This window comes from Chrysoperla carnea, chromosome 5, assembly GCF_905475395.1.
Source record: "Chrysoperla carnea chromosome 5, inChrCarn1.1, whole genome shotgun sequence".
Taxonomy (NCBI): domain Eukaryota; kingdom Metazoa; phylum Arthropoda; class Insecta; order Neuroptera; family Chrysopidae; genus Chrysoperla; species Chrysoperla carnea.
Genome location: NC_058341.1, coordinates 5,877,377 through 5,893,610, shown reverse-complemented (window position 1 = coordinate 5,893,610; position 16,234 = coordinate 5,877,377). Strand labels below are relative to the sequence as shown.

Below are 16,234 nucleotides of genomic sequence, written 5' to 3'. Positions count from 1 at the left end.
AATGTAAATATTCTCTTACTGTGATTTTTACGATATCAAAAGTAGTTACTAAAAATTGTTGTATTGACCAAATTATTAATCGCTTGCAACTTCAGAAAATTCGTATCCCTTATTTAAGCTCATTTTTTTTCTATATTTTATTCAGAAATAATTCTCCGATGGAGAAAAAAAAAAACAATAACACTGCAGATGATGTCGTCACACCGTTTTCCTTAGCAATTCGAAAAACATTAAAACAATGAAAATTGCCACTAAAAATCATAATTTTTAACAATAAAGTCGTGGTTTTACAAATTCTTTTTTTGTCGCCATCATATACAGCGAATTTTTTTTATATCAAATATTTTTATTCGACTCGTCTAATATACGACTTATTCATATCAATTTCTCACGTGCTAGCATGTTAGTTATTTTATTCAAGGTCAGGTGGTTCGGTTCCATTAACGACCAATCTTCTTAAGAAGTCTTCGGAATTCTAGTACAGGAAGTGCGGACTAGTTTAGGAATCTTGCACCATTTTAACAAGTGTCAATTCACGATCCTATATAACAAGGACATGAAATTCGAGTGGTGAGGGTAGCACGAAAAAAGTCGTCTATCTGGACGAGAAGTAGTGCTCGGTCGTTGCGTATTTTTTTTTGCGCATCAAGCTGTATTTTGTTTTCAATTTCCTGTCTTTTGTTTTTAATCAATTGAAAGCGATTGAAAACAATTTCAATTGTGTAAACATCACTTTCTCTCTCGTCCGAGAGACAGACAGCCTGATTCGCAGTACAAAGTACGCAACGACCGATGGCTAGACCCCACGCTTATCTACGCTGTAAATTCAGCCATGGGCGCTTTTAGCTCAGCATAGGAGTTTTACCTTCTCGGGTTTGTGTGTCAATTATTTGTTATTATTTTGGTCTGATTATTATATTATTAGTAAAATATAGAAAAAATAAATGTCTGTTTAAAAAGGAATTCGATATTTTTTTATCGTAAAATTAAATGATGGTTGCAATCGAAAAATATTAATGAAAACATTTTCTTTTTTTTTCTATTACAGACAAGAAAAATTATTTTGGGGAATATCCATATAATATGTATATATATAGTTATTAATTCTAATTTTTAAAATATAATTTAAATATTGACGATATTAATATTTAAAAATTGTAAATATTTTGATAATTATTATTTTTTTTTTGTCCGGAGTAAACAATTTATATTTCGTAATTAACTAATGTGTATAAATATTTTTGTTTTAAATTAATTTTGTAATAAGTGGTTTTTATTTTACATTTAATAATAATATTGTAATTATTTTAAGCACGAATAAATTTAATTTAAAACATAAATTTTGGTTTTAGAACGATAAATTTATTTTGAGGCCATAAAATCAAGAACGGTTTAGTTTAATTATGTTACAGCGTAAGATGAAGGTAGATTGGAATGTCTTTTTTCTCGCTTCTTCATCGAAGAAGTTGAAAAGTTTTTCGACTCCTTATTTCAGTATTGACTGTATATTTACGAGAGAATTGTTTTCATTTTTCGAAACAGCTACGATTTTCTCAAAAATGAGGGATCCTAATCTGTTACCCACTCTTCCGGTTTATACATATTAATCCTCAAAATTTTGAGTTGCTCTAAACGCCAAAACCAAAAGCTTTGTTTGAAGGTATGATTCCTATGCTGCGGTAGACGTTGAGCGTCTGACGCAGTATACTGCTCTTAGACGAGTCATTGCGACTGAACAGAGATATTTTTCACAGAAGGTTTACTATGGACTTATGGGACATACTTTTTGTGGATGGACCGTTCTTGCTTCCATGGTCTCATTTCTTCTAATATTTGCCCGATTACAAAGAATTTTCTCTCACATGATCCGTTAAAATAATGTTCTTTTTGTGAAACCCGCAAAATATTACGATACGTAACCAGAAAAAAAAATAAAAAAGGCTATACAAAATGGCAGCTATATATATATATATATATATATTTTTACCGATCCTGCTAAATTTTAAATATCGTTTTGAATTAATTTCTATAATAGCTCCTACACTTGATGGTATTTTAAAATAAAATAACATTTTTCCAGTGATTTTTCAAGCAAATGTTATTCCAAATATATGGTTCCGAAGACGACGTATTTCTTAAGTTTGAATTTTTAATTCCCATGTACCAAAAATCCGAATTTTCAGGACTTGAAGGAGAAGAACGCATGATTGTTTCCGAACTAATAAAAAGTCATTTCCCATAAAGAAAGTGTGTTGTCATTTCAATATCACATTCATTATTTTAACGGGACATTTAAGAATACGAAATATTTTTGATGAGATTAACAGTAGCTAGAGATTTTAACAAATTTAAATTAAATCGAAATTTAAATTGTGTACACGCAATAAAAGAAATATTCTACAATTGTTAAATATTTACAATACTACATTTTGTAAAATTTTTAATAGTCAGTATGTTGTATAAATGACCCAATATAAAGCAGACCCTAGACGATCAAACGGTTCAGTCAATCGATTGGTACGAGCTTCAATCTGAGTCACAGTTGAGTTTTGACTAGGAAGATAATTTTTACACTTTGAAAAACTCAATTAAGAGGCTTTTCTGCAATTTCCTCTTCATCATGGAATTTGTTTTCGTAGAGAGGTGTTCGGTGTGTACTGGACGTAATACTTGATCAGTTTCCTCCTAGGCGGTCAAATACTTGAATTATTCAAACTTTCTACCAATCAACGTTAACACTTGGCATCCAACAGGTTCTTAGACGATCAATCATTCTTGATTTAAGCTTTTAATTAAAATGATTGACTGTCTAGGGTCCGCTTAAGAACTTTACGTAAAGCTCAAATTCAGTACTGTTGAATCATTGGTCTTGCGATATTTGACGGAAAATAAGTTAGACTTTAATCATACATGTTCTAATTTTATAGAAAATTTTAAAAATTATTGATATTTTTATGCATTTTTGAATTTTAATTACCTTAGATAATGATTAAAATCCAAAATTCAAGCTATGTCTACTTTTCGGAATTGTATCAGTATGCTTAAAAACATACCAAGAAATCCAAAACTTTTATTGTCTCTGTTTTGAGAATATACCGGGTAAGGATGATAAAAAAAAGACTGGTTCCTTTGACTCACAAAATGAGTAATTCTCGAAATATCGTTAAAAATCCCTCGAAAATATAAAGTAAGATCTAGAAAATACTGGACCAATCTTCAAATGAACCCAATTATTTGTATTTTTAGGGTCGAAATTATATTCAAATACCAAAACGAAAACGTTGTACGTGAAATTAAAAGTATTATTTTCCGAATTTAAGCAATTTATCCGTAATATCTGACTATTAAAAATATTTAGTATTGTTAGTGTGTACATTGAAACGAATAATTTGTATTTAAAAAAAAAATCAAAAATTACTTCGAAGTATTTAGATATTAAGAAATTATATCAGGAATTACCAGTAAACAAAAGAAAATATATCAGTGGTGTGAATATTTTAATCTGTGTATGATCTTTAGTTCTAAATCAAATCGGTCTAGGATCAGCCGGTTTTTTTTCAAATCATTTCAGAACGGCTGGAAATTTGAAAACATGTTCTCAAAGTTGTATGTAAAAGTTTTTTTTTCTCTGAAAATTTTCATAGCCGTATATTTATTTTTCACGATGAATATTCATTGTTTTTCATTGAATAAATAAAAATTAGGTCGTTCGACACCCGAAATAAGCAAGATGTCCAACACGTCGAACAATAGACACCGTTTTTTGTTGAAAGTGTGATTTGCGGGGACACTTTTCGACGTTTTTTTTTTTTCGTTGAACATCAGTACAAACTGGCCTGTGAAAAAAATGGTAATATTCTGTCTAAATAAGGTTTGCCTGTAGTTACCAGGCTGGAAATACCTTAATTAAAAAGATGAGTGAAAAATTTTTTGGGTACAATCTAGACACCAGTGTCTTAAATTTCCATACGTTCTAGAATTATTGTCGAATACTTTGTATGATCCTAGACCAAAAAAAAAAAATCCTAAAAAAAAAGAATGTGTTACGAAGTACCAGATTGGTGCTCTGCCTTATATGGAAAAACAAATTGGAATAAAATAAAAATTGTACTATATATTTTTAATTCTAGTAATTTTTATAAAGAAAAATAATTGTATACGAAAGGCAAATATGATTTTCATTTTAGTTTAAAAAAAAAAAGAAGAAAATTCATATTATGTAAGTGGAGGAGTGCCTTTCTTTTATATAAATTTTCATTTGTAACTTTCCGTTTGTTTTTCTTGAATGTAAAAATTTGTGATTTTCTTTCTGTATTAATTATTAATTTATTTATAAAGTGGACACTGCTCAACAAAATGAAATCATACGATTATTAGTTCTTAAATTTTGTATCGTTTCTTTTTTTGTGATTTAAAAATAGAAAAAATATACGATTTTTTTTTCTTAACAATGATTTTCCCTTGTTCTTTTCCAGTTTGTTATTCTAGCCTAATTTCAAAGCTGTTGTCTCCCTACATTATTGTAAAAAAATTTTGGTTTATATGCACGGTAAGAATCATTTTTATCGTAAAATAATGAATTTTTTTAGCGTTACAATACCACACGACTATTTTGGGATTGCAAGCGTTGTTAATAACTTTGTATAGACGGGTTGTTCATAAAGGACGTCACGCTTTTTCTGGCAATTTTGCAAGTACACAAGAACGTTCCTTCCTCCATCTAAGATTGGACCTTGTTAAGATATCCTCTTTAAGGAGCAACTTGCAGTTCGCGAATGGAACTTCCGGATTCGTAGTGATGCTTGTGTCGGATAGCATTGTGCCATTTCTAGCAAGCTCGTCGGCTTCACAATTTCCTGCAATGTCTCTTTGGATTCAAACTAAGTGATAAATTATATACCCACACATCTACCGATTCCAATGACTATAATATAACATACATAGGGCATTTTTCGAAATATACATCAGTATACTAGCCAGTAGTAATGACTTCATAAATCTGACGCCATATTGTGCTGATGCTGGTGAGAACAGTATAACAGATAACGGTTAGGTCGGGCGTGTATTTGTGGAATAATTATAAAATAACAATTTTATTGAATTATGTTTCAATAACTACAAGACACATTTCCGTAATAGCTAAAACTTCCATTCTTTTGAAATACTGCAGTTAAAATTTGACGACGGACAGTTTATTCCAGAACGAATCATCATTACCAATGGTATAATAATAATAATAATAATAAAACATAAGAAGGGTACCGCAAGTGGGTTCCCCAGCACGTAGACCAAGAGTCCTCTATGCACTCCTTGAGAATGACCTGTCGCCTGTCATTCGAATACGAAACGTCTTCGGGTAAGAGTCGCTATTAAAATCAGATGATGTTATAGGATTCTGTTGAGGCCAGACATTACGCCAATGGCCAGTATACAGAATGCCTATAATAAATCTTCCCACTACTATATTTCATCTATGAATGAACAAGATGTGCTTTCGGCAGCCAAGTTCATACTATCACGAGACACATTTATTTTGAGTTGGCAGTGGATTTTTTTCTGTATTTTGCAAAGGGCAATGATGGGACTATGGAGTGTAGAGTAAAAGGAGAATCATCTCTGTATATAAAAAGTGTCCATAAAGTCATGTGAAATTGTGGTGGCGCTGCCGTAAGCTGATGACGGCATTTGAAAGAAAGTATATACACATCGAATCATCAGTGGTCATCAGCGCCATTATAGCCACTTTATTTAATGCTATTTTGTGGACACTTTTTTTAGTCAAACAGTCATAAGAGATGATTCTCCTTTTACTCTACACTCCATAGATGGGACAAAGCGGATAAGGCAAATATTTCCCTTCAACTTTCATATTAATCTTAAATTAATAGTAGAATTGATGTTTGAACCTTGGATAAACAAGTTTTAATAGAGATACATAATATCAAAGATTAAAACAAAATGGCAAATAATTCTTTTGTTAATAAAAATAATCATTTGTTTATCAATAAAGAAAATATTAAACTTGAAAAGGAATTACATACAGAACTAATTATTAAAAGTGAAATATTAAATGAAACTATTTTAATGGAAGGTGGAGGACACATTACAAATGAAGAGGCAGGCAGCAATGATAGTTATAGTGTTGTGAGTGTAAAACATGAACCTGTGAGTGATGAAAATGATAAACAATTGTACACAATTAATTATGAAAATATTAAACTTGAACAAGAATTACATACAGAACTAATTATTAAAGATGAAATATTAGATGAAACTGATTTAGAAGAAAAACCATTTGTATGTGATATTTGTAATAAAACATTTAATAAGAAAAGTAATTTAGTTAAACATAAACGCATTCATGGTGGAGAAAAGCCATTTTCATGTACTATTTGTAAGAAAGCATTTACTCATAAAAGTTCTTTAATTACACATGAACGCATTCATAGTGGAGAAAAACCATTTTCATGTGATGTTTGTAATAAAACATTTATTCAACAACATCATTTAGTTTCACATAAACTAATTCATAGTGGAGAAAAACCATTTTCATGTGATGTTTGTAATAAAAGATTTACTCAACAAAGTAATTTAGTTCAACATAAACGTATTCACACCGGAGAGAAACCATTTTCATGCGATGTTTGTAATAAAACATTTACTTATCAACATTATTTAGTTAAACATAAACTAATTCATAATGGAGAAAAACCATTTTCATGTGATGTTTGTAATAAAACATTTACTTATCAATATAATTTAGTTAAACATAAACGTATTCACACCGGAGAGAAACCATTTTCATGCGATGTTTGTAATAAAAGATGTACTTCATCATCGAATTTAGTTAAACATAAACGAATTCACACCGGAGAGAAACCATTTTCATGTGATGTTTGTAATAAAAGATTTAATGAGAAAAGTAATTTAATTTCACATAAACTAATTCATACTGGAGAAAAACCATTTTCATGTGATGTTTGTAATAAAACATTTACTTATAAATGTGATTTAGTTTCACATAAACGTATTCACACCGGAGAAAAACCATTTTCATGTGATGTTTGTAATAAAACATTTACTCACCAACATCATTTAGTTAGACATAAACGTATTCACACCGGAGAAAAACCATTTTCATGTAATGTTTGTAATAAAAGATTTACTTATCGACATACTTTAGTTAGACATAAACTAATTCATAGCGGAGAAAAACCATTTTCATGTGATGTTTGTAATAAAAGATGTACTACATCATCGAATTTAGTTGCACATAAACGTATTCACACCGGAGAGAAACCATTTTCATGTGAAATTTGTAATAAAACATTTACTGACAAAAGTAATTTAATTAAACATAAACGTATTCACAATCCATTAAACGCAGAAACAAATTTGTAACAAAATAATATCATCGTTATTTAATGTTAGAAATAAATAAATAAAAACCCGCTTATATTGTGTACGATGGCTAGTTTATAATTTAAAAAAATGTTAATAATAAATATTGGAGATAATATAAATAAATTAAATAAACAAAATTTCCTTATTTTTGAATTTCTAAATCAATCTTCTCACTTTATAATTTTACACTTTTGTATAAAATCAATTTTAAACAATTGACTGAGTTAATTGTTGAAATACCTTGTTTAGAATATGTTGAATATAGCTTGTATTTTTATTTATTTTTTTAAATATAAATTAGAAGAGTTTAAAAAACCAACACAATTAAGAACACGGGTAAACAGTGACGCTTACAAAAAAATAAAAAAAATTTCGAACAAAAGTTGTTGGATGGATCCTATGGACCCAAGACCCAATTGATCTCATTTACGAACTTAGCCTCACTTTTTACGTCCTAAGCATTCTGTAAAAATTTCAGTTTGATATCTCTTTTCGTTTTTGAGTTATCGTGTTCACAGACGGACAGGCAGACAGACAACCAGAAATGGACTCTAGATGATTTTATGAAGACCTATTAGACACAAACTTGGGACTAAACTTAGTAAACTTGATATATACAGGGTATAAAAAGTTACACAAAAACGAAATCATTTAGTTATTAGTTGAATATTTCCTATGATATCGCCCGAAATTTTATGGAAAACCAACAATATCCCATATCACCCTCAAGTACTTGGTATTTAACTCCCGTAAATCTGTCTCTAATCCCAACGAAAACTGAAAAGCCGCCCAAAAGAGAACAGATAAAGTAGGTGCGTGGAGCTGTTTTCGTCTCTCTTATACGCCTACAATTTCTGCCTATTTCTACCTCTCTCATTGCGGCCAAGAATTCACTTATTGCGTTTCCATTGTCCATACAGCTCTATGGATCTTTCACCACATCAAACAAAAGAAGCTCTCATTCTTTTCACACGGTATCACAAAAGTAACTGGCATTTCATTGCTTGTGTAAACAGTCGATCGAAGGCAACATCTTCCATGTGAGTTGGAACTCTCTGTTCGAAAGGACAGCTACAGACATTGTGTGTGCTCGCCGCTTATCGCTTTTTTTTTTTTTTGTTCATAACTTTTTTTCCTAAATAAGCAATTTTGAAAGAAAAAGGAAAATCTTTTTTGTTACACAGTGTTAGTCTGTGTACTCTGCTGTGTGTTATTGGAAATAGCCAAATTATTATTACAAAATTAAGTGGTGCTAATGACTTTTTTCCTAAATAAGCAATTCTATTAATTTTCATGCACTCCATGAATTCATAGACCTTTTCATTCGAAACAATAATGAATCGTAATTGAAATGGAAAGGTCTTTTGAAAGGAAAAAGAAAAATCTTTTTTGTTACATAGTGTTAGCCTGTGTACTCTGCTGTGTGTTATTGGAAATAGCCAAATTACTATTACAAAATTAAGTGGCGCCAATGACGCCGACAACGACAAGTTTTGTAACTAAAAATTGTTTGCGTTGAGTGCAGAATTTGTTAAAATTTGTTTTAAAATAAATGGTGTAAAAATAATTATTTAAAATACTTTGAAAGAAAAATCAGATATTAAAACGTAAGTTCAAATTTATCCTCTTTTTTTTTTTTAATAAAATTTAGAAAACAGATTTTATTTTTGATTTGGTTCATGAGGCGTATTTTTAGATTAGGTATACGTATTATAATATATTAGTCATAAAATATATGTAAGTTGTTTTTCATGTTGAAAAACCGTCTCCGAACTAATTCTTGAATATTTTGGATAAATTTTACGTCCATCAGTTTGTAATTCAAATTTAATTTTGAATCACAAGAAATTTTTTTATTGTTGACATCTAGGATCTTTAAAATATCGATTTTCCTGATATTTTTAAGTTTTCCATTTTCATCTCAACCTTTGGAACTTAAAAAATAGTTTTTCCGTTATTAGGTCCTTAATTTTTTTTTTAAATTAACTTAGCCGTATGATGTATTTTAAATTTGATTCCATTTCGTATTTCAATTTTTGTTTTTTTTTTCTCGAGTTATTGCTTTAAGTTAAGCGAGGTTTCAGGTTTCATGCGAAAAAAATAAATTTTTCGTCAAAATTTCAACAATTTTCTGTGAATTTATCAAGCGCGGATTTAGAAAAGATTCTAGAAGCGGCAGCAAGAACTTATTACGAGCGGCTTTTGAGTACCTAACTAAAAATATTTTATACACTTCATGTTTTTAATTTTAACCCGGCTGCAAAGAAAGGGTTATGTTTTTTAGTTCGTATCGTTGTCTACTGATCATAGACCTTATGTTTACTTGTTACTATTTTCCCATTCTGGATGGAGGCATTTCCCCCGATTAATAAATGCTTAAAATCGTTCAAAATATTAGATCCAATAGTTTTTTTGCATAATTTTTCAGCAAAATTGTTTATTACAAACTTGTAAGCCACGGGTAAATTTAAAGACAACACTTTCTGACCAACCAGACTTTTCTACAACCTTATCCAAACAGTTTATCCCATAGAAATCGGATATGTATTCTTAAATTCCAAGCTTTTGGTCATTTTTCGGTTTTAATACCTCGATTAATTCTTTTTTTTTTGTTTTATTGTAGAGAAAATAATTTGATTTTTAAAATTTTCTTACTTTTTTCTACTTATTACTTTGAAGCGATTTCCAAACGCATACAATCAATGGTTTATTTTTTTTTTGTATCTTCTTTGATGTCCAAAAATAAGTTAAGGGGGAGAAGACCTCTAGGTCTTTCAAAATCTAAATTATGCATGCTATTTGATTTAATAATTTGAAAATCGCTAGCTGTTTGAATTTGTTGTTTACAAAGAGTATTTCGAAGACGGTCCGAGGGTCTTTTAGTATGGTTTTATTGTATGTGGCTCGTTTTAGCAACCTTTAAAATTGTATTCGATATGTGTCTTCATAGGTATTTCAAATGAGTGATTCAGCTGATGTTAGAGATCGATCCAGAGAACGTGATCGATCACGTAGAGGTGAGAAGCCATCACGATTCTCTGATGGTGGTCGTGATCGTAGTCGCGATCGTGGAGATCGAAAATTTGAAAAAAGAAATTCAAATCGTCGTGTATACGTCTCAAACATTTGTTACGAATACCGTTGGCAAGATTTAAAAGATCTTTTCCGAACTCATGTCGGTGATGTTGCTCATGTCGAATTATTTGTTGATGAAAATGAGAAACCACGTGGTTGTGGTATTGTAGAATTTACGGACGAGAAAGCTGTCAAGAAATGTTTATCAGTTATGCATAGATTCGACTTAAAAGGTCGTAAACTTGTTGTGCGTGAAGATAGTGGAAATGAACGGGATAAGTATGGTAATATTATCAGTAATAATCGTCGATCGGATCGAGCTCGAGATCATGAGAATCTCCCAGATTTACGTGATGAAATACGTCTTGATCGTGGTAGCAATCTTCCATCGCTGATGAGTGCTAACACAAATTTGGGTGATAAATGGGGTAACACATATGGTCTTAGTCCTCAATTTTTAGAAGAATTGGATATTAGGGGCCCCCTTTTACATCGTATCTTTGTTGCTAATGTGAGTAACCTTAACATTTTTGAAAATATTATCCTTTCTTGGACTAGAAGTATTTATGATGGATTTTAAAAATCTTAAGACAACTTACACAAAAAAATTCGCCACATTGATATTCTTAAGTCTTTAAAAAAATTTTCTTGGATGAGACAAGAAATTAATTTCGATGAGGCTCGCCAATTTACCTGGTTTTTGACAGAGGTGAGCGCCAGGGTACAATCTCGTGTCTGCGTCGTAAATTATTCAAGGTCCTTCAATGATGACATCTGTTATAAAAATAGTAGAGCATAAGCGGTGAGGAACAAATTCTATATTTTAATTTTATCAAATTCTTAAGAAAGATGGGTTTACGGTCAAACTATTCGAAAATATAAGCACCTTCCAAACAAGCTAATCAAGTAATCAACGTTTTTTTTGGGACAGCTCTAATCTTTCGATTTGACTGAAATGTTGATCTCTGGAGTACATAAAGACACATCTGTTAATAAATTTTAACGATAGTCATTTGTAAAATGACTATATTGTAGAATCCAGGTTTGGAAGAATGGAAAAAGTAGAAAATCTAACGAGCTTTAATCAACAAAATCCATCATTAAAGCTTGAAGTCCAAAAAAATGATAATATTTCCACAATTTTTGTTTACACGTCAATCATGGTATTGTGCATACTAATTTCGTTGAGATCTCTCTTGCAGTTGGATTACAAAGTTGATGAAAAGAAACTTACAGAAGTATTTAAGTTAGCGGGTAAAGTTTTGAGTGTTGAATTATCACGAGATAAGGATGGGAATAGTCGAGGTTTTGCTGTTATCGAGTACGATCATCCTGTTGAATCAGTCCAAGCAATTTCCATGTTAAATGGACAACAGTTGTATGATCGTAAACTTATTGTTCGTATGGATCGTGACAGGAACGAAGGACCTCCTAAATTACCAGATGGTTTAAAAAGTATTGGTTTGGGTCTTGGTCCTAATGGAGATCCATTACGTGATGTCAGTCGTAATCTACCTTCAAACACAAGCGGTGGCTCAGATAGTTTAAATGCCAGCTCAAGTATCTTAGGCTCAGTGCCAGCCTTACATTCGTTGAGCAGTGGAATCGGTTCTTCTGCTTTGAGTAACGTTGTTGGTGGTGGTTCGAGTCTTGCAAATCTTGCTAGTTCACAAGCCGCTGCATTACAGGCGAGTTTAGCCAGTGTTGGAGGATTAACAAATCCAAATCTAACAGTCAATTTAGGTAGTGTTGCTAATGAATTAGCATTAGCAAATCTCAGCAATTCAGGATTGAATGCGTCCCTTCTTTCCAATTCAGTGGCACAAAATACATCTTTAGCATCATTGGCACATAATTTAGGCAATCAAAGTGGTTTAGGTTCATTGGGGGGTAATGCTAGTGGATTAGGTTCTGGCGGTATGAGTTCAGGTGGTGGGGGTATGAGTGGAAATAGTTATTCCCGACACGATTCAGGGAATTACAATTCAGGCAATAGTGGTAGCCAAGGTGGAGCTAGCCGTTATGCCTCGTCACCCAGTGTACAAGATCGAATGGCCAGTCGAGATTACATGGAAAGTCGTGATTATGATTCCTTACCAAATGGTGTGCTAGGTAGTCGCCGAAGTTACAGTCAAGATATGAAAGCAGATGATTATAAAGATTTTCGATCGGCATCTATTTATAGTACCGTGAATAATGGTTCACAAAGTCGGTCAATGAGTGGTGGAGGAGTTGGTGGTAATGTTCAACCACAATCTGGGGGTCAATTCTCAAGAGGAATTATTATTAGTAATGTAAGTATTTTGTTCATATTTTTTTTATTTCACACAAAAATTTTCTGTTTATGCGAATTTTAAAATTGGTATTATCCGTGTTGATATGTATTTTGGTCATTTTTTTAACCGTTATGGGATTCCGACTCGCCTTCGTATAAACAGGAAAAATAATCGATAAATATTAACCTTTAATTCAATCCGTTTTATCCGTACTAGAAATTCGAGAATTTAATAGCGCCACGAATTGAATTAAGGGTTTTTATGTTTGTTGAATTGATAAAACAGAATCAAATTTAAATTTACAGTGAAACGAAGTTTGTGATTGAAGTTAGAAGTTAAGATTCTTTGTTAAGATGTGAAAAATGAATTGTATTTTTAATGATTCATTTCAGTTACCGCCATCGGCATCATGGTCTATGTTAAGAGAGAAATTTAGACAGTTTGGTGAAATTACATATTGTGAAATGAAAGGGAATGATGTGGGTGTTATACAATTTTCAGATGTTCGACACGCTAAAGAAGCAGTTGGTATCCTTTTTTTAAAAAAAATTTCGTTACTAATATATTATTAAAGAGTCGTTATTTTTTCATCTAATTACTCCAGAAGGAGGTTAAGGTTTTTTAGGTGTAAGTATTTTCTTTGGCATTCTTTAACTTATTAAATTCTGGAATAGTGGGAGTGTCGTTTAGGGAATTTTTTTAGAAATATTTTTAAAATTCCCTGTTGAGCATTTATTTATTCTTATTCATTAAATAAGAATGACGTTTAAATTCACGTTTTTCCCCAATTTTAAATTATGTTGTAATAGATTCAGAGCGCCTGATCAATTAAAAAAAAAATTATTATTATTAGTCTGATCCTTTGTTAAAAGGTTATCAGTAAATTAAAATAATCTTATTTTAATTACTACGACTTGCTTTGCTTCCAAGACTCCAAGACCCCCTGCTGTCGTTTTATAAACAAGAAAGAGAATAGATATATAAATTCTGAAGCTTTAATAAATAAGTTTCACGAAGCGTAATTGCCCCTTTTTTTTTTTTACAAAATTTGAACTCTCGCAGAATTTGTAAATAAATAATTTAAAAAACCCTCGACAAAGGTAGTTTTTTCCTTGTAACTATCTCTAAACTAAAACGATTTTCTTAAAACTTTGTTACAGAAGAGATACACAGATAAACACGTCACACTTATAAAACCCCTCTTTTTGTGTCGGGTGTTGAACTTATTTTGATAACACATGATCACCCCTGAACATATTCCAAGAAAATCTGTTCAGTAATAAAGTACAGAAAACAAGTACCCGATTATTGGCCTATTATTGATAAACAGGAACAATAAACTATAAATGATAATAAAATTTCCAAAATCAAAGGTGAGGACCCCACCCATATCCAATCATAATAATATATTTACCAAAGATTATTTTTATATATCGATAAAAACAGAATATTTTTTTCTTAACAGTATTTCTTTCAGAAATGATGGATCGTGCACGAGTTGAAGGACGTACAATCGATGTTCGTTTCTTTTAAATTCGTTCATTTGTTTATAATTCTTTCGTTTGTTTTTTTTTTTTATTCAATATGACGTATTATTTCTCTGATGTATTGTTTTTCTTTTGTTTATTTGTAAAAAAAAACTGTTCCATTCCTTTGTTTATTTTTGTGTTGTAAATGATTCGATCTCCTCTTTTTTTAACCGATATTCGGTTGTTATTTTATTTGAATTTAATTTCATTTTTGTTTCTTTTTTTTTTTTGGGATTTTAAGTAATTAAGATTTAAGACTTAGCAACTAAAAATATTAATGTATTTCTGTATCGAACATTAATTAATATAAGAGAACTCGTTCAATCCAGTTATTGATTGAATTGAAAGGTCAAATAAGATTTTGTATAATTCCATAAAAGATGACAATTTAAAAAAAAAAAAATTACACAGCAGTATAATTAGTTCGAAACTAACGGTTTTTGTTTTTTTTTTTTCACTTAATTAAATGTATTATAAGAAATAAATAAAAAATTATTCAAAAAAATTATCTGTTTTAATTATTTTAATATTTTATAAATCATGTAACTTAAAGATGTACAAGCGTCTGGACAATTTTGGGTAAAAGGCTTGATTGGACTAAGTCTAAATCAATTCCGTCTAAATCTAAACTTGCCTTGGCGCTCGTACAACCTTAAGTCTAAACGGTTGTTATTCAAATACAAGGCTCTCACTGAATATCGGTCAGGAAAACGAAATATCGGTTATAATAATCTACTATCACTAGAATTAGTCTAATGTTTCAGAATGAATTCGGAAGCGATAGGCATGAGAATTGCAAGAGGCAAAAGTGGTAAGACTGCGCAAATGATTTTCCAAACATAAAAATTTTCTACGTTTTCGAAGTATTCTGTCAGTAGAACCAAAATATGGATACCGTAACACGTCCACAATAAGTATCGGCATGAAGTTTGCGAATGTAAGATGAAAAACCTGGAACACGAATTTTTTTACAATATCAAGCTTCAAAAACTATACACAGCAGGTCCTTGAACACGAGGGGAAGAGTTGGAGGCTAACGTTACTGTACCTCGAAGAATTAACTTATTGAAAAATAGTGACTCAACATCACTAAATGTTCTCTTACTCGAAAACAGTTTCTTGTCTTTATTGACTTTATAACATGATGAACAGAAGTTTGACTCCCACCCCCCTTGGGGACGTGATACACATTACATCGACTCAGAATATAGGCTAGAAGGTATAATCGTTGGTCTAGATTAAAATGAAATACGCCCAGAAGAGATGTTGATCTTAGGAAGAGGGTGGAACATGATTTGCTAAAATAACTTCTTAAGAAAATTTTTGTCAAATTTTTGGATGTTTTTTACAGAAGTCGTGTGAGTATTTCAAACCATAATTTCTATAAAGTTCGTTAGACAAATTTGAAAATAAAAATGAATAAATAATTTAAAAAATTTATTCTAAAATTTTCTTCAAAATTCTTTTTTAAAATAAGAAAAAATTTCTTATCAAAAATATTTGCTAAAAACTATTTTATCAATATATCCATAGAAAACTATAGAAAAACAAAGTCTAGAAAGAAACATATGGAAAATTCGACTTGATGTTTTTCTGACATGCGTCGAAAATTTTGAATCGAATGATTACTAAGAATTAAACGTTATCAAATCAAGGATGTCTAAAAATTTTTTTTTTTAAGTAGGTATGCAATGATCCATTAAATTCGTCATAAAATGTTGAACGTAAGCGCATGTGATTATAAAAAATTGCATCATAAGATCAGTAAAAAAAATTAAATTTGTTATCACTCCACAAATTCGTGTCAGATAAGAGGTCAAACTAATTAAAAAAATTATCGATATTTGAGTATAAAAGAGACTACTACTTTAAAGAAGGCTCTTCAGTTAACTTTACTCTTAGTTCTTTTTAAAACAATTTTTAAAAGCGTTTGAGTAATAATATAAAATT

General features: G+C 30.7%; 1 protein-coding gene across 1 annotated transcript; it reads left to right on the top strand.

Annotated features, from left to right (window-relative positions):
* The first annotated feature begins 8,954 nt into the window (after positions 1-8,954).
* Positions 8,955-14,464, top strand: LOC123301710 (myelin expression factor 2). Its single transcript, XM_044884581.1, has 5 exons — positions 8,955-9,011; positions 10,355-10,990; positions 11,682-12,773; positions 13,148-13,283; positions 14,233-14,464. The coding sequence occupies exons 2-5, from the start codon at positions 10,364-10,366 to the stop codon at positions 14,286-14,288; spliced, it is 1,911 nt and encodes a 636-aa protein (XP_044740516.1). The 5' UTR covers positions 8,955-9,011; positions 10,355-10,363; the 3' UTR covers positions 14,289-14,464.
* The last annotated feature ends 1,770 nt before the right edge of the window (positions 14,465-16,234 follow it).

Bases quoted from the DNA above. Each gene is read 5' to 3' on its own strand.
- LOC123301710 (XM_044884581.1), top strand. From the start codon at position 10,364: ATGAGTGATTCAGCTGATGTTAGAGATCGATCCAGAGAACGTGATCGA. The intron at 10,991-11,681 runs GTGAGTAACCTT...TCTCTCTTGCAG, and splicing joins ATCGTATCTTTGTTGCTAAT to TTGGATTACAAAGTTGATGA. The intron at 12,774-13,147 runs GTAAGTATTTTG...GATTCATTTCAG, and splicing joins GAGGAATTATTATTAGTAAT to TTACCGCCATCGGCATCATG.